We start from the raw sequence: 18,998 nt of genomic DNA on the forward strand, positions 1-18,998 counted from the left end.
CTTCGTGGCACGTTTGAAGACGTTATTATCATCAATATACATTTGTAATGGACGGTCTCTAATGCATATGACAGCTCTACGATGCATGTATGTGTTCCCTCGTGCCCGTGTGTCGTAATATCGTGTGCACGCATGTTGTATGAGGTGCGCGCGCAGCGGCACACGCGCGCTCCCGCTCACGCTCTTTGGCAGTGTCGCGCGGGCTGTCGGGATCATGTCCGCCATGTTTTCACACCAGCCTAGAAAAAAAAGCCCGTGAAAAAACACCATAACTCGCTCAGAGATGCCCTTAACCGCCGGATTTCGATCGGAGGGACGTCAGTGAGTGCGGCCGCGGAGAGAACCGTCGGCTCGTGTGTGTACTTGTACCGAATGATCCGTGTTTAGTGTGTTTGTGATCGCTGAAAACAATGAGTAAACTCTCGTTCCGCGCACGAGCGCTAGACGCCGCCAAACCGCTGCCGATCTACCGCAATAAAGACCTCCCGGACCTCACCGACTGCGTCTCCATCAACCGAGCGGTCCCACAAATGCCAACCGGGATGGAAAAGGAAGAGGAGTCGGTATGTAAATGATTTTAAATTCATCATTTTTCATGAGGTTCAGGTGCATAGCAGGGTGTTGGTATTCACGTATCGTTTACGCACGTTTTACTGCGCAAGTCCATTCTCTGCGTATGGGGATCGGTAAGCAGCGTTCTGAGGCTCTAGGTTACGTATACAGTGCACGACAGTTGCGTAGTCGTGGGAAATGTTTTACACTAATGGCGTGAACAAGGTTATTTACGTGAGAGATTTGCTAGTGGTCAATGCGCATTGACGTCAGCCTTTTTGCGCAAATGCGTTCGAGATTGACGTATGTTACGACAGGAATACATGAGCTGAACGGCGTGCCTCTGAAGCCTGAATCTGTGTTTGATTCTTCAATGGTCCTGATGTTTAGTTTCTGCATCTGCGGGCCCTAGTCATCAGTTCAAGCATACGCAGAACTGCGGACACACAGTGCAATCCACCATTATGGCATGTTTTATTCTTCACATTTGAATATCATATAGTACAGTGGTATATTAATATGGCAATTATTTAGTACCATGGTATATATCAGAGTACCATGTTCATGATGTTGCCATCATGGCACCACAATGTTATGTTCAAACCACTAACGTTACCCAATGAAAATAATTCTTAATAACAATAATTGTTATTATTTGCTTATATTTCATCATTGTTGTTATTATTATAAAAATATATTATTTAAACATACAGTACATTAGATATGTTCTAAATACATTAAATATGTACTATCTACCGACATTAGATATGTACTACATATCTACATTTTATATTATTATTATTATTATTAGTTAAAAATTTACTTAAGGAAATAATAAATTTAGTTTTATATTTTTTTAATTATATTTTTGTAAACTAAATATAATTCATATTTATTGTTTTAGTATTTGGCTACACCACTGTTATGAGTTCTTTTGAAAGATACGTGACAGATCATCAAGCAGTCATTGATTCATTCAGTTTGATTCATTTGATTTGTAAGTGAAGTTAATTTGATTAAAATAGAAGTACGAACTGTCATGCTGCCATTGTGATCAGCAAGCTCAATGTTATGTTGGACAGATGTACAGTACGGAGAGCAAGTACTTGTTAAAAATAGGTTGGTATTGTTAACTATTCAGATTCTTTTCCATTCCCAGTTTTAATTCCTGTAAGATAAAAACATTTAGTCAAACTATTAAATCAAACATATTTATTCTGTGTCTTTTAATGAACAAAAATCAGCAGCCTAAAGAAACACTAATGTTTTCACAAAAATACCACAGAAAAAACAACTGGACTAACTAATATAAATTTCAAACATTAATAAAGACAAGTAAACGGTATAACAATAAGAACAAATTAGCAATAGCACAAATAAATACAAAGTTCAGGTACATAAATTGTAATCAAATGTAAAATAACACTGCATAGTTTTCTTTTTATAAATAAAATATAGATTGATGCTTATTAAAGTTACAAAAGTTTTTCTTTTGTTCTTTGATTAACATTAATGCCACACAGCTGCAGGTTTATTAGGCTGCCTAAAGGCCTCATGCAGGATCCAATATACAGGCGTCTGTTTACACCTGGTCATTTCATGTGGTTTTACAGATGGGATAGCTAGGCCTATCTGATTTGTTAGAACGGTTCCGTTTACACTTGCCCACTTAAATGTGTCTCCGCAAAACGGATATAAATCCGATCTTCAATTTCCGTGCTATATGCAAATTTAACGGAGTTCACGTCAGAGAAAGCAAGAGAAATGAGCTGTATTTTAGTTATCATCAGCTAATTTCAAGATCAAACACCGCAATAAGACAGAGAGAGCTGCATCAGCACCGGTAGACATTTAGTCTCACTACTTTTTAATGAAGATAATTTTTGTTATGAGCGTCTGCGACTTTTGTGTTTTATTTTCGGCAGTTTCCTCGTTGGCTTGCCGAAGAGATTCACAGATTCATCAAATAAACGAGTAATCAAATAATAATTCATACTTTTTTTTTTAATAATCAGCACTCAAATAGCTCAAACTGAGTTGTACAAACATTTGAATTGCACATAAGGCAGTTTTTATATCAACTTTTTAATAGCAGAATTGTTTCTACTAGATTGTTGGTGAAATATAAACATTTGAACGACTAGCTATAAACTAATAACTTGTTTTCTTGTCATATTCATTCAAACATACATTAAATAATGAAGACATCTCTAACAGGTTAAGTAAAAATATAATGAATATATAATACAGTGCATTTATTTAACAAAATGCTCTTCTCTATTATAATTTTTCTAGCTAACTAATGAGTTTATGGACATTGAATAGCTTTCTTGAGGTAAATGTAACATTAAGTGATTTTATAGCTTACAAGCTGTTTTATTGATGTCTTTCCCTGGTTGAAACACTGATTGAGCGATTACATGAAACAGGATTCATGAGAGGTTGTAATGTAGCCTATCTTTCGACATACCTTCTGATGTTTATTTCGTGATGCAGTAAAGAGGAGATGAGATGATCGGTTCACGCGCCGCTTGATCCGTGTCGCCGTTTGAACTGCGCTATTTATCACTCCGCATTAAAGAGCGCCAAAGCAACATTTATTGTTTGAATCTCGTAATAAAATGAACAGAATTTAGAGTTGAGGCATTGCTTTATATTAAAAGTAACAAAGCTTTTTGTGATTATTGGATGGCAGGCGCTCTCTACAGACACAAATGTTTAGTAAAGTTTTCTTCACGCTGCACATCAACAGAAAACGGCACAGACTAAATTAAATTTACACACAGGAATCGATAAGCGGAATTAATTTTTTAATTTTATTACAAGTGTCCGATTCCAGAATTGGAATCTATTTTCAATTCCCAACCCTAGTTAAAAACAAGTTATGTGCTGCTTTTGTGTGCCACAGATTGATTGCATTTGCACTCCTGACCTACCTGATAATGAACTGCTCACCCATTGATCAGTCTTGAATCCAAAAGTAATCAGAACAATTTAGAGTTCATTTGGATGCTTGCAAGCTGTGTAAAACATTGCAGCGGTTTTCATCACGTTGCTGTTCTCAGCTGCATTAGAATTTGTACTTGCCCAATTCTTATTTCCTCCTCTGTGTGAGTTGTTAAACTTTTTCTTTTTGCTTAGTCCAGCTACATCAGCTTAACTAACTTGCTAATGGAAATATATATGTGCTATATATGAGGTGGCAAAATCTTTACCGTTCTGGCGTATTTGGTGTAACCTGTTCACATATTTGAGTTGACCAACTCTGTCAGTGCAGAATTAGCATTACTCACACTCTCTCTCATGGTGTTTCAGGAGCACCATCTCCAGAGGGCCATCTCTGCCCAGCAGGTGTTCAGGGAGAAGAAGGAGAGCATGGTCATCCCTGTGCCAGAGGCAGAGAGTAACATCACCTACTACGACCGCCTTTACAAAGGAGAGTTCCGCATCCCCAAACAGCTCATCCACATCCAGCGTGAGTGACGTCTACCTCAAGCCCCACTGGATACTTCAATTTCTTGGTTTAACATACACATAAAATGTAATTTGAATATGACCTCAATCTGACCTTTACCCCTTGTACTCCGCATTAGCTCTGGGTCTGGATAACGAGCTGCCTGACTATGATATGGACTCAGAGGACGAGACTTTACTGAACAGACTCAACCGCAAGATGGAGCTCAGACCTGTGCAGTTTGAGACCATGATGGACCGGTTAGAGAAAGCCAGCACCAACCAGGTAATAACAAGTGCATTATACCTTATAAGTCTTATAATTCAGTGCTTCTCAGCTGGTTTTGCTTCAGGATTCAGTTTTTACATGAGATATCAAGTGGCGACCCAACATGGTACCAGAATTGTATGAAAGTAACAAAAATGTCAAAATACAATAAAAAAACGGTAAAATTGTCAAATATACTATTACAGTTTAAAATAAATGTTTTCTATTTTACTATATTTTAAAAAGTAATTTATCAAAGCTCAATTTTCAGTAGCCATTATTCTAGTCTTCAGTGTCACATGATTCTTCAGAAATCATTCTAATATCCTTATTTGCTGCTCAAGAAACATTTATTATTATTATCAACAATAAGCTGTGCTATGTAACATTTTATTGGAAACTGTGATGAACTTTTTCAGGATATTTTGATCAATAGAAATTTTAAAAGAGCAGCATTTATTTAAAACATAAAATAAATAAAAAACATATATAAATTTATTTACAGGTTTTTTTTTTTTCCCATCAATTGAACGTGTTCTTGCTTGAATAAAATAATTAATTTCTTTAAAAAAAAAAATCTTACTGACACCAAACTTTTAAACGGTAGTGTAGCAACATAGGCCCAATAATATGATCAATGCTCCAAGCAGGCAATAATTCACAGTGTTTCCTCTAGGATTTTTTTCCAGCTGTGGTGGCAGGCCCACTTCCCCAGGGGGAGGGGGCGTTGCCCATAAGTGAAATTCCCATGGGCCACGCCCCCCTGCCCCAGGTGTTTAAACCTCACCATAGTATAATATGAAAGGCTCCAATTTAGAGCGGCGAAGCAACGCGAAGTCATAGCGTGCAGCGCTTCGCATTGAAGAGTTCAAAGCACAAAGCGAAGAGATATTTGATGCTTAGTGTATTATATCTATGCAACAGTTTATTGAGCCTTTTCTTTTAACAGTTTTAAATTTCAGTTACAGTGCGCATAAAGAACAATGCTCTACTCCAGTGCTGTAATCTAACAGACATCCGGGAGAAAGGAATATGATTTAGAAAGCGCAATGAACTCCAGCAAGATAAAGTCATTTTATGCAAACCATAGACCTTTATCCCATTAACTTTAACTTAACGACTTTATTATTCATTTTCACCTCACATTATGCTATCGAATGACTTTAGAAGTCTTGGAATATAGTGCATGAAAACTTTATGGTGCTTTACACATTTTTTTATGCCTTTAGTGGGGCTTAACAATAACACAATAGTATGCACAATATCAGACCTCACTGACAAGCTGCAGCCGTGGCGGGATGATTTTTGGTGTGGCGGACCACCACGGCAGAATGAATGTAGCGGAAACACTGATTCATCACACAAACACTTTACAGGTGACAAATAATTTTATCATTGCAATTAAAACCTAGTAAGTCGTGTCCTAGTCCTGTGTTGTTTTGTTCATGATTTTCAAGAATGAGGATGTGTCAGGCCATCTGTATGATCTAGCTCGATTTTACCAAGGGACAAATTGCTTGATTTTTATTCACACGCATTCCTGTCTCTCTCTCAAAAATTTTGTAGTTGGTCACTCTTCAGGAGGCCAAGCTGCTGCTAAATGAAGATGACTACCTTTTAAAGTCAGTGTATGATTACTGGGTGAGGAAGAGGAAGAACTGCCGGGGCCCGTCGCTCATCCCGCAAATCAAGCAGGAGAAGAGGGATGGCTCCACCAACAATGATGCTTACGTGGCCTTCAGGCGTCGCACAGAGAAGATGCAGACTAGGAAGGTATGCACGTACTCTGTGTTTTGTCATGGATGCCTCAAACAGCATTATTAGAGGGCATTCAGACAGGACTGAATTACCTTATACATTTGTGCATCAAACTTACGCAGACAAACATGGTCCACACATAGTACAAAGTACCCTACCTGTGAACGGCAACCCCAGTACTGACAATAAATCCAAAATAAATGCAAAGAAACAGTTTGTTATATTAGCTCATAAGACTTCATGTATAGATCATTTGACATACAGCTTCAGATTGTTTTATTCCATCCAATGCTATGGTTATCACTTTCAGATTCAATCAAGTATTTAAATACGTTTGTTAATCCAGAAACTTTGCAACATGTAGTTAGCAGCATGGAAAATATATATTATATACAGAAAATGGCAAAGATCGCTGCCATTATGATCACTGAAGCTGTCAGGTAGTTTACAACGCTTTGTATGTATGTATGTGTATATATGAAGAGTTCAGATGCAAAAGCCTTTAAGTGCCATCTGAAATTTTCTTCTAGAATGATCATTTTTATCAAGCTTGTATATTTAAGTTCAGTAATTTCACTTAAATGACAATAAATAGGTAATTTTCATTGCCATTTAAGTGAAATTGCTGAATTTAAATATACGAGCTTGATAAAAATGATCATTCTAGAAGAAAATGTCAGATGGCACTTAGAGGCTTTTGCATCTGAACTCTTCATATATATATATATATATATATATATATATATATATATATATATATATATATATATATATATATATATACATATATATACATATACATACATATATATATATATATATATATGCATACATACATACATGCATGCATACATATAAATGAACACACACACTCACACGTTCCTAATAAAGATCACATTTTCCCCTCAATAGAAGTGTGAACACCTACCGGAACCATCCGTCTCTCTGTTATGCTGTCTCTGTAGAATCGCAAGAATGACGAGGCGTCTTATGAAAAGATGCTGAAGCTGAGGAGAGAGTTCAGCCGAACCATGAGCATCCTGGAGATGATCAAGAAGAGAGAAAAGAGCAAACGAGAGCTGCTGCATCTGACACTGGAGGTGTTTGAAAAAAGGTTTGTCAACATTGCTCTTTTAATACAGCTGTTTTGAGACAATGTCTGTTGTTGCATACTCTATATAAATAAACTGTTATGTGTAACTTAACAGTAGTGTTGTCAAAACTACCGACTTCGGTACCATGACGGTACTGAACTTTTTAAAATGTTATGATACCAGCATTTCCCTCTAGCTTTTTGAGCGCTGTTGAACGATTCTTAAATGCTTCTGATTGGCCATTGTGTTCACGCGCTCAACATATATGTCTGTGATTGGCTACAATGATCGACGCTTCAAAAACATGTTGTCTTCACTAAGCGCTTACACAGATACACACAGGAGCATTTGAAAGCAGGCGTCTATCAGTGGATCCCTAATATATCCGCTGATAGATGTATCCGCTGATATATGCCTGCTTTCAAACACTACTTAACAGCTAGAATGGTTGTCGTATGTAAAGTGACTCATCTCTCTCGCACCGATGCCACTTTTTCCAGAACGAGTCCGATACCGATACTTTCATTTTTGGTACTTGCCAATACCGATACCTGTATTTTCACTGCATTTAATTTTTTTTATATATATTGGGTAGAGAAACTAAAAGAATATGAATCATATTAGTTTGCTTAATTTGTTTAGTAAATATTTCCTTCAGTTGTTTTCATGCTTAAGCATGTTAAAATGTATTGTATGAGCTTCTGTTACTTTCACTGTTCATTCTATTGCTCTGTCATATTTTATTTATCATTTATTTGCACAGCACATATTTAAAGCTGCTTCAGTGCTAAGGATTGGGTCAGAGGTTCAAATGTGTAGATGCCAGTGAAATATCACAATTCTCTATTATAATTTTGATACAGCAAAAACTACTAGCCTAATTAATGCAAATTCAAAACATTATTAAAGACAAGCAAGCAGTCAGCAATAAAATAAGAACAAAAAATCGAATTACAAGTAGCACAAATAAATACAATAGAACAAAGAAAGGCTACAAATTAAATAAACAGCTATTGTTTCTTCTTCCAGGTAGGTCTAACAGTAGTTTTCAGGTACATAATTTGAGTAAAATAATCAAATGTGAAATAATACTGCATATTCATCACTGTATAAATTAAATATAGATGAATCTTTATAAGGTTACAAAAGTAATTGTCAATAGCAGTGAGGGATTTCTTTGTCTTTTGTAGTTTGATTAATAGTAAAAAAAACACAGCAGCAGATTTATTAGGCTGCTGTCCCTTTAGAACAAATGCACCAATATAGCCTGCCCTATTATGATCCAATATAGCCTGCCCTACTGTACATTCCTTTTCTTTGTTTACGTTCATGAAGACATAACTGACTACCGGTATGTTTACTAGGATACTCACCAAACGCAAGACGTGAAAGAGAATTCAATTCAATTTGCGCGCTGTCTGAGGCAGCTTTCAGGGCGCGTGCTTCGGATGTTTGCGTTTCTGAAACTTCTTGACCTGCAAACGTCCTGTAATAATGTAGGGAACCACTCGTCATACATAAATCACGTAACAGTTCATGTTTTGCTTACGTATACGATTTAGTTTTAATCCAAATGATGCATGTGTGCTGAGTGAACCGTCCGCAATCAAGAGCATGCAACAAATCTCTCTTTCTCTTCCTTCAGTTAACGTTAGTAATATATGCCTCACTTTATTTTCTTTGCTATTTACACATCTGACCGAACTACAAACTTTCCACTGATGTCTGTGAAAAAGGGATGCACTCGACGCGATCGCGTGTCTGTGCCGCTACACACTCAATCCACTGTGTTTTTCACTTATAGGCTTACTATATTTTAGGGCTGGGACGATATACCTATCTCCCGACTCGATACTATCATAATACTTGGGTGCCGATACGGTATTGCGATTATTTTTTTATTTTATTATTATTATTTTTTTTTTTTAATAAAAAAAATAAAATTAAGAATTGGATTCTACAAGTATTGCGATTCAATATTGCACATTTCGGAAATAAAAAGGAAATAGGTATTGGTATATTTATTTGTGTAATTTTTATTTTATTTTTTACACTAGACCATGGGGAAAAGTTAAATCATACATTTATACAGACTGTACATGATGCATAAGATGAGTCATATTTGCAACAATTCATAAACAATTCATCTCATCATCTGACTTTTATTTGAGAGGCATCATACTACATTCTCTTGAATAAATTATTCAATAACAAATACATTTTTAAAGTCACTTGTCGCCACCTAGTGGCGAAACAATGTAATCGATAAATGTGTTATTTTAAGCGCCAAGTTTCTATCAACAGCTGATTTACTCTATTTTGATCGCTATCGTAGACATCAGTGTTTATATTTGAACTTAACTTTTATCCCAGTACTTCTATGATAATTTGCACTATTGTATCACAGAAACAATGATACTATGAGGTTGAAAAGACTGCTGTTTCATGACTACTCTCTCTGGGTCAGCGGCAGCGCCAACACAGATTTTTTTTCTCCCAGCCCTACTATATTTTGTTTAATATTTCACTGATTAGATACATTTACTTCATAGACAGCCTTCTCTTTTATCCCCATTATACTCTCTGTTGTCTGTGTACACGCTGCGTGATATCGGTTGTTGGTATCGGAGCATTTTTATGTGTACAAGTGCATGAGCGCAGTACCGGTGCATCCCTAGTTTTTACATATTGTTTCTCCTTGTTTTGTGTATATTAGATATCAAATTGGAGACTTCTCAGGAGAGGTTCTGAATGAAGTCACTGTACCTCTGGCAGAGAAAACCAGTTACCCTGCACCCACATCCTTACCCATGAGCAGTCGGCACAAGGCAGAGAGCAAAATTAAGGTAAAGGCCAACAGTAGGAGGGAAAAGATCTGCGTGCGAGAAACGTCTTGAATGTGCTCAGTGATAATTATAAAACCATTTCTTCTGTCTCTTTCCTTCAGTCACACAAATCTGGGTCCAAACACCTCCACCCCTTCACAATCAAGCCTGAGCCTCACTTTGACTTTGTGCGTTCTCATAAGAAGTACAACAAGAGGCCCAAACTTGATACATTTCGGCAGCCTGGTCGGCCAGAGCGACAGCAAACCATCATCAAGGCAGACATTAAACAGTACGACTTCCACAGCTCTGGAGAGGAGGATTACCCACTGGTCAGTGTACAATCAGTGTTTCGTTACACATGCTCATATTTAGAGGTTTTACTTAAAAGACGTTCAAATATTTTTTGTCAGAAGATATAATAGTATATATATTTCTCCTTATTTTCTCTTCTGAAGTCTCCAGTATCAGAGCCGGATGAAGAGAACGATCCTGATGGAAACTTCGCCTTTAGAAGGAAAGCTGGCTGCAGTTACCTCTCGGTGAGTTTCCCACTGAACATCAGTGCTGACTGAAGAGCTGGGCAATATAGCTGAATAATTATATCTTGATATTTAAGCTGCACTAAAATGGCTTAAAGCAGTGATTCTCAACCATTTTGAGTTCAAGGGCCCCATTGACCACAAAAATATTTGAAGGCCCCCTAGTTGTTGTTTTGCTTACAAAACATTTTTTGAATCCATGGACCCTCCTACAGTAGTTTTTATAAATTAAAAAAGCAACTGAAATAATAAAATTTGTCAACATGTTTTTGTTTTGTTTTTTTGTTTTGTTTTTTTAACCGTATTTTAAGGCTTGTTTTGTCTTTGCCGAGGCCCTGTAGTGGGCCCTGGACCAGAGTCCTGCACGGGTCCAATTTTTTAAATCCGCACCCGCCCGTACCCGCAGTGCTTAAAACCGAATCCGACCCGTTTTCCGACAGCAGCACTAATTCAAATCCGCACCCGACCCGCTTAAAATAGAACCGACACCCGACCCGCACCCGAAATAAAATCAGTTTAGACTATCACATTATAGACACACTTACAAAAATGTTTATTGCCCGGTCATACAGAAGTTATTACACAACCATTAACACAAGGACAACTTCAGCCGAATCTGTCAAACGGCCGGTACATGAAGAACATAGCCAACGTTACCACAAAACTCGAGTAGCCTAATAACAGACGCGGCTACAACACTTTTTTCTGCCACACAATTTTGTCTAGCTTACATCTGACAATTTTGGGTTCAAACACGCCCTGCCTGCACACAACACATAAAAATTTAACAGTAAATGTGAAAAATACTGTTCGATAGAACTGCTTACTGCGTGCTTCCTCGGCGATGAATCCACATGTGCGGCAATCCAACACGAAAATGCATGCAGCAAATCCTTGCACAATATTGTTTTCTTCAGATATCTCCAAATTTCTCCCACACATTGGACTTGATTTTTGATAACGTATTGTCGACAACTTTACAATCTCCTAGTCCTAGCTATTCTTTTCTCCAACTCTTCAGCATCCATCTCGCCGACTGCAAGCAGATCGCGCGCGCGGTTATGAAGGTTTTTTTTTTTTTCAAAGTGAAAGTAGGGAGACAGACTCCTGAGAGGGCGTGGGCACAAATAAACTGATGTGGATTTTAAATTATTTTATCAACTTGAAATACAGGCATATTTTTGTAAGTGTGTTCCTAAAAATATGCATATATATTTTTACGTTTGCACGTGATTGTTTTAAACCCGTGTTTAAACCCGTGTTTCCTCCGTGTCCGACCCGACCCGCACCCGTATCCGACACAGTTGGATATTTCTCACCCGTTTGAGCAAAATACCCGCGGGTACCCGAACCCGTGAAGGTCTCTACCCTGGACCCCTGATTGAGAACCACTGGCTTTTTTCTACCATCATTTCAACCAGCTGTTGTTGTCAAGTAGAGCATTTCTTGTATTAAACATTTAAAATAAACACACCATTTTTTTCTACATTATTTGTAATAATTGTATTTATATAAGTACATGTTGCTATTCTAAATACTTGTAAGCATAAGAAAATGCTGCTTGAGGACCTTTGAGAACAGTTATGAATGTTAATTCATTTTTGAATTAATATTCATAGCTGTTCTCAGTGGAATGGTAATTGCATCAGATCATTGTTTTTAACTTACTCAACCAGTAGGTTTACATTTCAGATTTGCAGAAATTAACCTTACAACTGAACTCTCTCTTACATGAGGGTCATGACACAGGGAGGGTGTGAAGGTGCCGGCACTGGCAGTGTTTTTTTGTTTGTTTTTGTCTTAGCATGTAAATTAAAGCGCATGGCCAAAATGGAGCATTGTGACTAAACCCTCCTGCCCATAGAGTATGATATACTTTCTTTATTAGTGACAGAGCACCATATTATTTAGCTCTGTGGTGCATTGGTCATTTCCTTTGCTATTGTTAAAAGTTTTGTGTGTCCTCAGCCACTGGTGGATCAGAGCTGCTCTCCTCACTGGCAGCAGGCGGATCAGGACCGGCTGTGGCAGAGGAACTGTCTCACCGCCCTCTCTGTGCCGAAACGCTGTATTGCAGTGGCACACAGGAGGGTGGGCAGAGGTGGCAGGTGTGGCACTATTTACAATTTACCCATTTCCCATTTTATCTTATTGTTTCTTGCACTCAAGTATAGATGATGTGTGGTTTGAATTTATGACCCTGCTCTTTGTTACTTCAGATTAAAGTAGAAAAGTTGATGAGGCTACTCCCTAATGATCAGCGCTGAAGGTCACAGATTGTACCAAATATCCTAAAGCACTCTGTTGTTTTCCTTCAGGGTTGTTTTGGATCGCACCTCATCGGAACTGGACCGTGCCCTCAGGCACCTGGACCCTGACATGTTTTATCCCTCCGCTGGCTCTAGTCTGCCTGACCTCCCCGTCCACACAAACACAAACTCTCACATCTCCAAATCAGCTCCTGATTGCTCACTGACTCAGCTCCTGAATGACATCCAGGCCTGCAGGTGGAAGTTTTTCCGGCCTCGGCCGCTACAGGACAACTCAAGGAGTGAGGACAAGAAAGCGACTCCGCAGGTGGAAAAAGGTGGAGGGAAGCCTCTTTCTAACAGTGTGTCAGGTGAGGCGTCTGAGCTGAACAGGATTCAGAAGGTCAATCAACTGAATTTCGTTCACCCGTATAAGCGTTCTCCATTGTGCCTTTCTATCAGTTTACTCTTGGGTTTTTCAACAAATTCAGTCCTGTCAATCATTTTTAATGTGGCCTGCCGATTGATTTAGATGAAATTGCTGCACTGTCTGATACAAAATAGCATTCTATGCATAAAACTCAGCAGAGAGTTCAACGGCTCTCAGTGGTTGTCTATTAGCAGACTGCAGTCCAAATGCGGAGCACATTTAAGATTTTTTTTGCTGCTCATAATTCAGCTACATTTCTTTTATAAACTTGATCTGGCATCATTTAGGCACACACATTCAATTGTTTACTTGAGGTGAGCTGTGCTTGAAGCACTGTGTCATTAAACAAGCAACATTGTGTGTCTTTACGTTGAAGGGCTGAGTGCAGTGGTATTAGTATTGCACATGTACAACATTACCGTTTAAAAGTTTGGGGTCTGTAATATTTATTAATGCTTTTGAAAGAAGTCTCTAATGCTCACCAAGGCTGCATTTATTTATTACAGTTTAAAATAACTTCTATTTTAATGTTTTAAAATGTAATGTTATGGAAAAGCTGAAATATGCTGATTTAATCAGGCATGTGATTTTTCTTCTTCTGTATTTATACAGATTTCTGTATTTTCCGACTGTGCCTTTCCATGATGCGCTGCATAATTCAGAGTAAAGCCAAAGCACAGCACTGTTCATTTTCAGTTTCGATTCTCAGTAAATGCGAGTTGCTACTTTGCGAGTGCTGTTCTTATAAACGCTTATTATTTGCAGTAGTGAACGCAGTGTGCACCAACCATCTTCCCAAGTTCATAATGAGAATCGTTTATAAATCTGTTATTGTCAGAGAAGAGTTAGGGTCATCACGAGGTTTTCCGCCAAAATAAAAGCTCAGTTGTTTAATGTTTGAAAGCAAAGAAATTAAGGCAAACTTAAATGTTGTTATTGTAATTTTACTGTTGTTAAAATAAGATAATGATAATTATTATTGTTTTTGATGACCATAATACAAAAAAAATACTTTTATTGTAACATTGTATTATAATGTAATTTATTATTATGATTAGTAAATACTGATTTTACAGTACGGTTTTACAGGTTTTCCTTCTTCGTCTTTAGCTGATCACATGCCTGTTTGATGCTCAAGTATCATTTATTATTGTCACTGTTGAAAACAGTTGTGCTGCGTAATATTTTTTGTGGAAACCGTTATGCACTTTTCAGGATTCTTTAAATAGAAAGGTCAAATGAACAGCATGTATTTTAAATAGTAATATTCCGTAACATAATAAACGTATTTACAAGTTGGTCAATTTAATGCATCCTAAATGAATAAAAGTATATATATATTTTTTTTTTAAGTCCTTTACTGGCACCTAGTGGGAGAAATAAAAATTGCTGGTTTAAAGCCTCTTAAATTTGTAGAACATCACATTTACACCCGTGTTCTTACATGTGCAGGTGGATTCACAGAAGAGCAGTTTCACTCCCATCAGCAACAGCTGGTTCAGATGCACAAACAGTTACAGCAGCAAGAACTCCAGCAGAACTCGACAGCACCAGAACCCCACAAGCCCTTGCCCGTGAGTATATCCACACAATGGCAGGCATTATGGGGCTAAACCTCACTCTTACTCTATTCTGTAATAATTACAAAGTCATTATTTATTTATTTTATTTAAGAAGTAAAAAATTATTTCTTTTACAGAACACGGCCTCATCTGACTGCATGTCTAAGACTCTGGACTCGGCTAGTGCACACTTTGCTGCCTCTGCTGTGGTCAACACTCCCAACAATGAAAACAGGCCCCAGATTGCAAGTGTCAATGGCGTCCTTTCTAATTCAGGCATGTGCAGCTCATTGGGAATTGAGCAGAGGCATTGAAATATAAAATAATCTTTATATGAAAATATGCCTGTAATTTTGATCCAAATATTTTAAAACTGTAAACTGCTTTCTAGAACTTATTGGGGAATCATAGCAAAACTGAGACTGAAAACCTTTTTTTGGACATTTATATGACAATATCAGTCGCTTTGATGTGTGGTTAATTAAAGGAAAAAAGGTGAGCATGATTGATTATTTAAATGATTTGTTATTTTCGTCTCTTGCAGGAAGTTTTAGACAAGCCAAATTGAACCGTTCTGCAGGTGGTGGTGAGTCAGGCTCTTTAGTACGGATGACGAGTGCATCTGGCCTTCAGTCTCTGCCTCACGGCCACGGGCACCTGAGTACAGTGAGCGCTGTGTCTCCTGCACACACACACCACAGTGCACGTCTGTGTGCCCCTTCACCCTCAGCCTTAAAGCTTGCCAGTGTTGCTAGCAGTCTGGACCGGGTACCCAAAGTCACCCCCACTAGTGCCATCGACATCGCCAGGTCTGAAACAGAACTTATTCACTTTACAATTGTTTTTTTTTTTTTTTATGTTTGGGGGGAGGGTGAAAAATGAATTCAAGTATCTATATTTATTTATTATCTCCGGAAAGGAACTCTTTAATTTGTATCTTTATTCTATTGTATTTATTTGTGCTACTGCTTGTAATTTAAGCTAAGGGGGGCGTTGTGAGGCACGACATGGGCGTTCTAATTTCACTACCAGGGCTTATTACGGTTAGTCCATAAAAATATATATTTTTTTATATTATTTATTTTATTCCCAAAATAAACACACAGTAACAAAAAAGATGTTTGTAGAGTAATTTACAGCAGCTTTGAACGTGACTCAACCAATCAGAATCCAGTACTGGAACTATCATTTTATAATTGTTCTTATTTTACTTTACTGTTTGTAAAGTCAGTTCAAAATTTGAAATCAAGCTTCCTTGTGCTGTGTGGTAGTTGTAAAAACTACCCATTGTAAAACACAAATACATAGAGTGAGCAAACAACTAGGATTTAGGTGAGATAATTGTACTTAAAAAAAAAAAAGTCAAAAAAAAGTAGTGCGGTCAAAATGAACGTGTTAATGCATGCGATTTGATTTTTTTTCTCGTCATCCTTTGGCTAGCATTACATTATATGATCGCGCTCTTATTCAAGCAAATGCTCTTACTCTTTTCAAGCGCGATAAGACACAACAGAGAATGCAGTGCTGGCGTGCAGTGTGCACAGAAAGATGCTTCAGACAGCTCTTGAATGTACAAAAACACACAATTATGCCAAAAGGCCAGTTTTTAGTCCAGTCTTAAATGAACGTAAAGAGTTGAGGAAATTTGTATCAGGTCCGCGTCATGAACCCGCTGCTGTTTGTCATTAAGGATAATCAAAGAAAAAGAAACTTAAACTTGACTTAAAAAGGAATAATCTAGATTTAATTTATAAATGATGCAGTGAAGACTGAAGTGCTTGATTACTTTATTCAATTTTTGAATGTATCCTACCTCTTAAAGCACTGTTTGCAAGGTTACATGGGTCAAAAACAATGAAAACAATAACCTTTTGTGCATTTTGACAGGGCAAGTAAAAATCTGAACTGGTCTGACTGGGCCAATAGAAAAAATTGAGCCCTGATATATTGAAGGGCACAGGTAAATGTGACATTTATTATAATGGGTTTATGTGAAGATTGTTTTTATTTCACTTAAATTAAAAAGGTTTTGAACTTAATTTTTTTAAGCCTAATAAGTGTTAAAATTGATACCTTACAATTATACCTATATAATTAATGGCTAAAATTGAGAAAAATAAAATAAAAAAATCATAGAGACATCAGTAGCAGTATTAGTATCTGTAATACTGGCCTTTAAAAAAAAAAAGTCTGTCTTTACGGTCTCTCTACTGTCTTTATGCTGTTTCTATTAATTTGGTGACCTTTAATGTTAGGTGCGAATTACAGAAAATAATCGATTTTTATCGATTCACCGCACTGAAAAAATACATGTATATAGACTTTTATGGAACATTAGGTCATGAATATTTGCCTCAAAAGTAATATATTGGAAATATATTGGTAAAAATGTGGACCCTGAAGTATTGTTTCCACAAAAAAAAAAAATCTTGCTAACCCCAAACTTTTGAACGATAGTGTCTTAATATATTTGAATGAAAATGAAATTTTTAAACTCTATATTTGTATTGATCTTGCAGGGAGAATCACGAACCAGAGAGGCTGGCTCTCAACGGATTATCAGAGACCACAGTCGCCATGGAGGTCACATAGCCCATCAGAAACACAAAGACTTCAGTGCTGAGATCTGTGCGCTTCTACACGGACTTATACCCAAAAGCAGCATATCAAAATATTAAGAGAAATTTGTCAATATTATAAGTGTACATTTTGTAAAATTGGGAATTATCACTACCTTGTAAAATAGTATATTTGTATCATTAGTCTGTCATTTCTGTTACTTGAATCCTAGATTTTTTTTGTCATCATGCTTTTGCACTTGAAAATGCAAGCAAGACAAGTGCATTAGTTCATGTTGGGATCATGAGCATGAATATAGGTCCTGCGTCACTTGTTTTAACTATTTATTTTGCAATGTTTACATTTTTGTATCTCGTACAAATAAATCCAATGTTGTGACCACAAAATGCAGACATAGCTAGTATACCATGCTTTTGTGCCTTTTTTTCTTTAGAGGAAAGAGAATTTCGGTTTCACGGATGAAGAAATGTGCCATTTTACAAGTGATGATCTTCCCTCTTGAGATGTTGACCGTATTTTCATTGGTTTATTTTTTTTTTTTTGCCACCTTCTTGTCTTACCAAGAATAGCATGTTAATTCTGGAGGCCTATGGCCTCCACCAGAAGGTATTTACGTGAAGTTCTTTAAGAAATCTAGCAGAAGACCTTCAATCTGGCTCATAGTTTCTGCTCCTCTGACTGAGTCAGCCGAACGCTCATTTTTTTGTCTTTAGCTGTTGCTGGTTAACCAGTCTGAAGGGGGCCGTTCGGGGCTTTGACAGATATTATCTTGGAGGAAACCTCAAAGTCTACAGGTCATAAACATTGTCCGCCATCTTGTTTATGAATGCTGAAATTTCTACATCCTCAGTCCAGTATCTTCAAATAAATTTCACCTTTTCAAACAGCCTTTTTAATGAAATGAGCCACAGCTGTCAGTTTGGCTAAAGTAATTTGAACTTGTTTTAATTTTCTTGGAAAATAAGTACACGAGTTTTCAGTTGTGATATCTCAGACATGAATGTTTTGTTGTTGCATGTTCTTACAATGTTTAGGGAGATGTATACAAGTTTACAGGCCGTCTTCATTTTATTCTGTTAAATGAAAGTCCATTAACTTTTAGTTCGACAATGCAGGAATTTGCTTTCACCACCAGAGGGGGCACTTGAGCTCTTCGAGCCACAAAACCCAGGGGAAGTGGTTAGTTGTAGAGGCTGCAATGGCTCTGCAGTGAGCACCACTTGGGTTGGTTTGGCAGTTGTTAAGCTCACTGGTCTCTCAGAAGTATGTGACCTGCTTGGGCGTAAATGCCATGCGACTAAAATGACATTCTCTCAATGTTGATGCTGATACACGCCACACAAAGTATTTACATATCAGGGGAATGAACCTACATTATCTTATTAACATTATCTTCAACGAATGACCATATACAACGTCTATTACTGGGTAAATAATGAATGTCCAAGGAGCCAGGACCAGAATTTGAAGAATATGAGACTTTTTTTTTTAAATATTTTTTTAAAGAAGTCTCAGATGTCATAAATGCTGCAGTTATTTGATCAAAAATGCAGTAAAAACACGAATATTGTGAAATATTACAATTTAAAGTAGTTGTTTTCTGTTTTAAAATGCAATATATTTCTTGTGATGCAAAGCTGAATTTTTAGCAGCCATTCAGTGTCACATGACATATGGAAACTTCT

At 37.2% G+C, this 18,998-nt stretch overlaps 1 protein-coding gene across 2 annotated transcripts; it reads left to right on the forward strand.

The window, feature by feature from the left end:
* Window positions 1–141: 141 nt before the first annotated feature.
* epc2 (enhancer of polycomb homolog 2) lies at window positions 142–17,716 on the forward strand. 2 transcript variants are annotated; one of them, XM_084421640.1, is made up of 14 exons: window positions 142–563; window positions 3,868–4,027; window positions 4,146–4,291; window positions 5,840–6,046; window positions 6,997–7,145; window positions 9,842–9,971; window positions 10,073–10,282; window positions 10,409–10,492; window positions 12,461–12,600; window positions 12,811–13,112; window positions 14,624–14,745; window positions 14,871–15,013; window positions 15,282–15,542; window positions 17,253–17,716. In XM_084421640.1, the coding sequence occupies exons 1-14, from the start codon at window positions 411–413 to the stop codon at window positions 17,323–17,325; spliced, it is 2,280 nt and encodes a 759-aa protein (XP_084277766.1). In that variant the 5' UTR covers window positions 142–410; the 3' UTR covers window positions 17,326–17,716. The 2 variants fall into 2 exon arrangements, with proteins under 2 accessions (XP_084277766.1, XP_084277765.1); XM_084421639.1 differs by having other exon boundaries at window positions 14,871–15,009; window positions 15,278–15,542.
* Window positions 17,717–18,998: the final 1,282 nt, after the last annotated feature.

Source organism: Rutilus rutilus, assembly GCF_951802725.1.
Source record: "Rutilus rutilus genome assembly, chromosome: 10".
Lineage (NCBI taxonomy): Eukaryota > Metazoa > Chordata > Actinopteri > Cypriniformes > Leuciscidae > Rutilus > Rutilus rutilus.

Excerpts from the sequence above, each read along its gene's own strand:
- epc2 (XM_084421640.1), top strand. The coding sequence starts at position 411 with ATGAGTAAACTCTCGTTCCGCGCACGAGCGCTAGACGCCGCCAAACCG. Across the intron at positions 6,047-6,996 it reads AGAAGATGCAGACTAGGAAG|AATCGCAAGAATGACGAGGC; the intron begins GTATGCACGTAC and ends CTGTCTCTGTAG. Across the intron at positions 14,746-14,870 it reads AACCCCACAAGCCCTTGCCC|AACACGGCCTCATCTGACTG; the intron begins GTGAGTATATCC and ends TTTCTTTTACAG.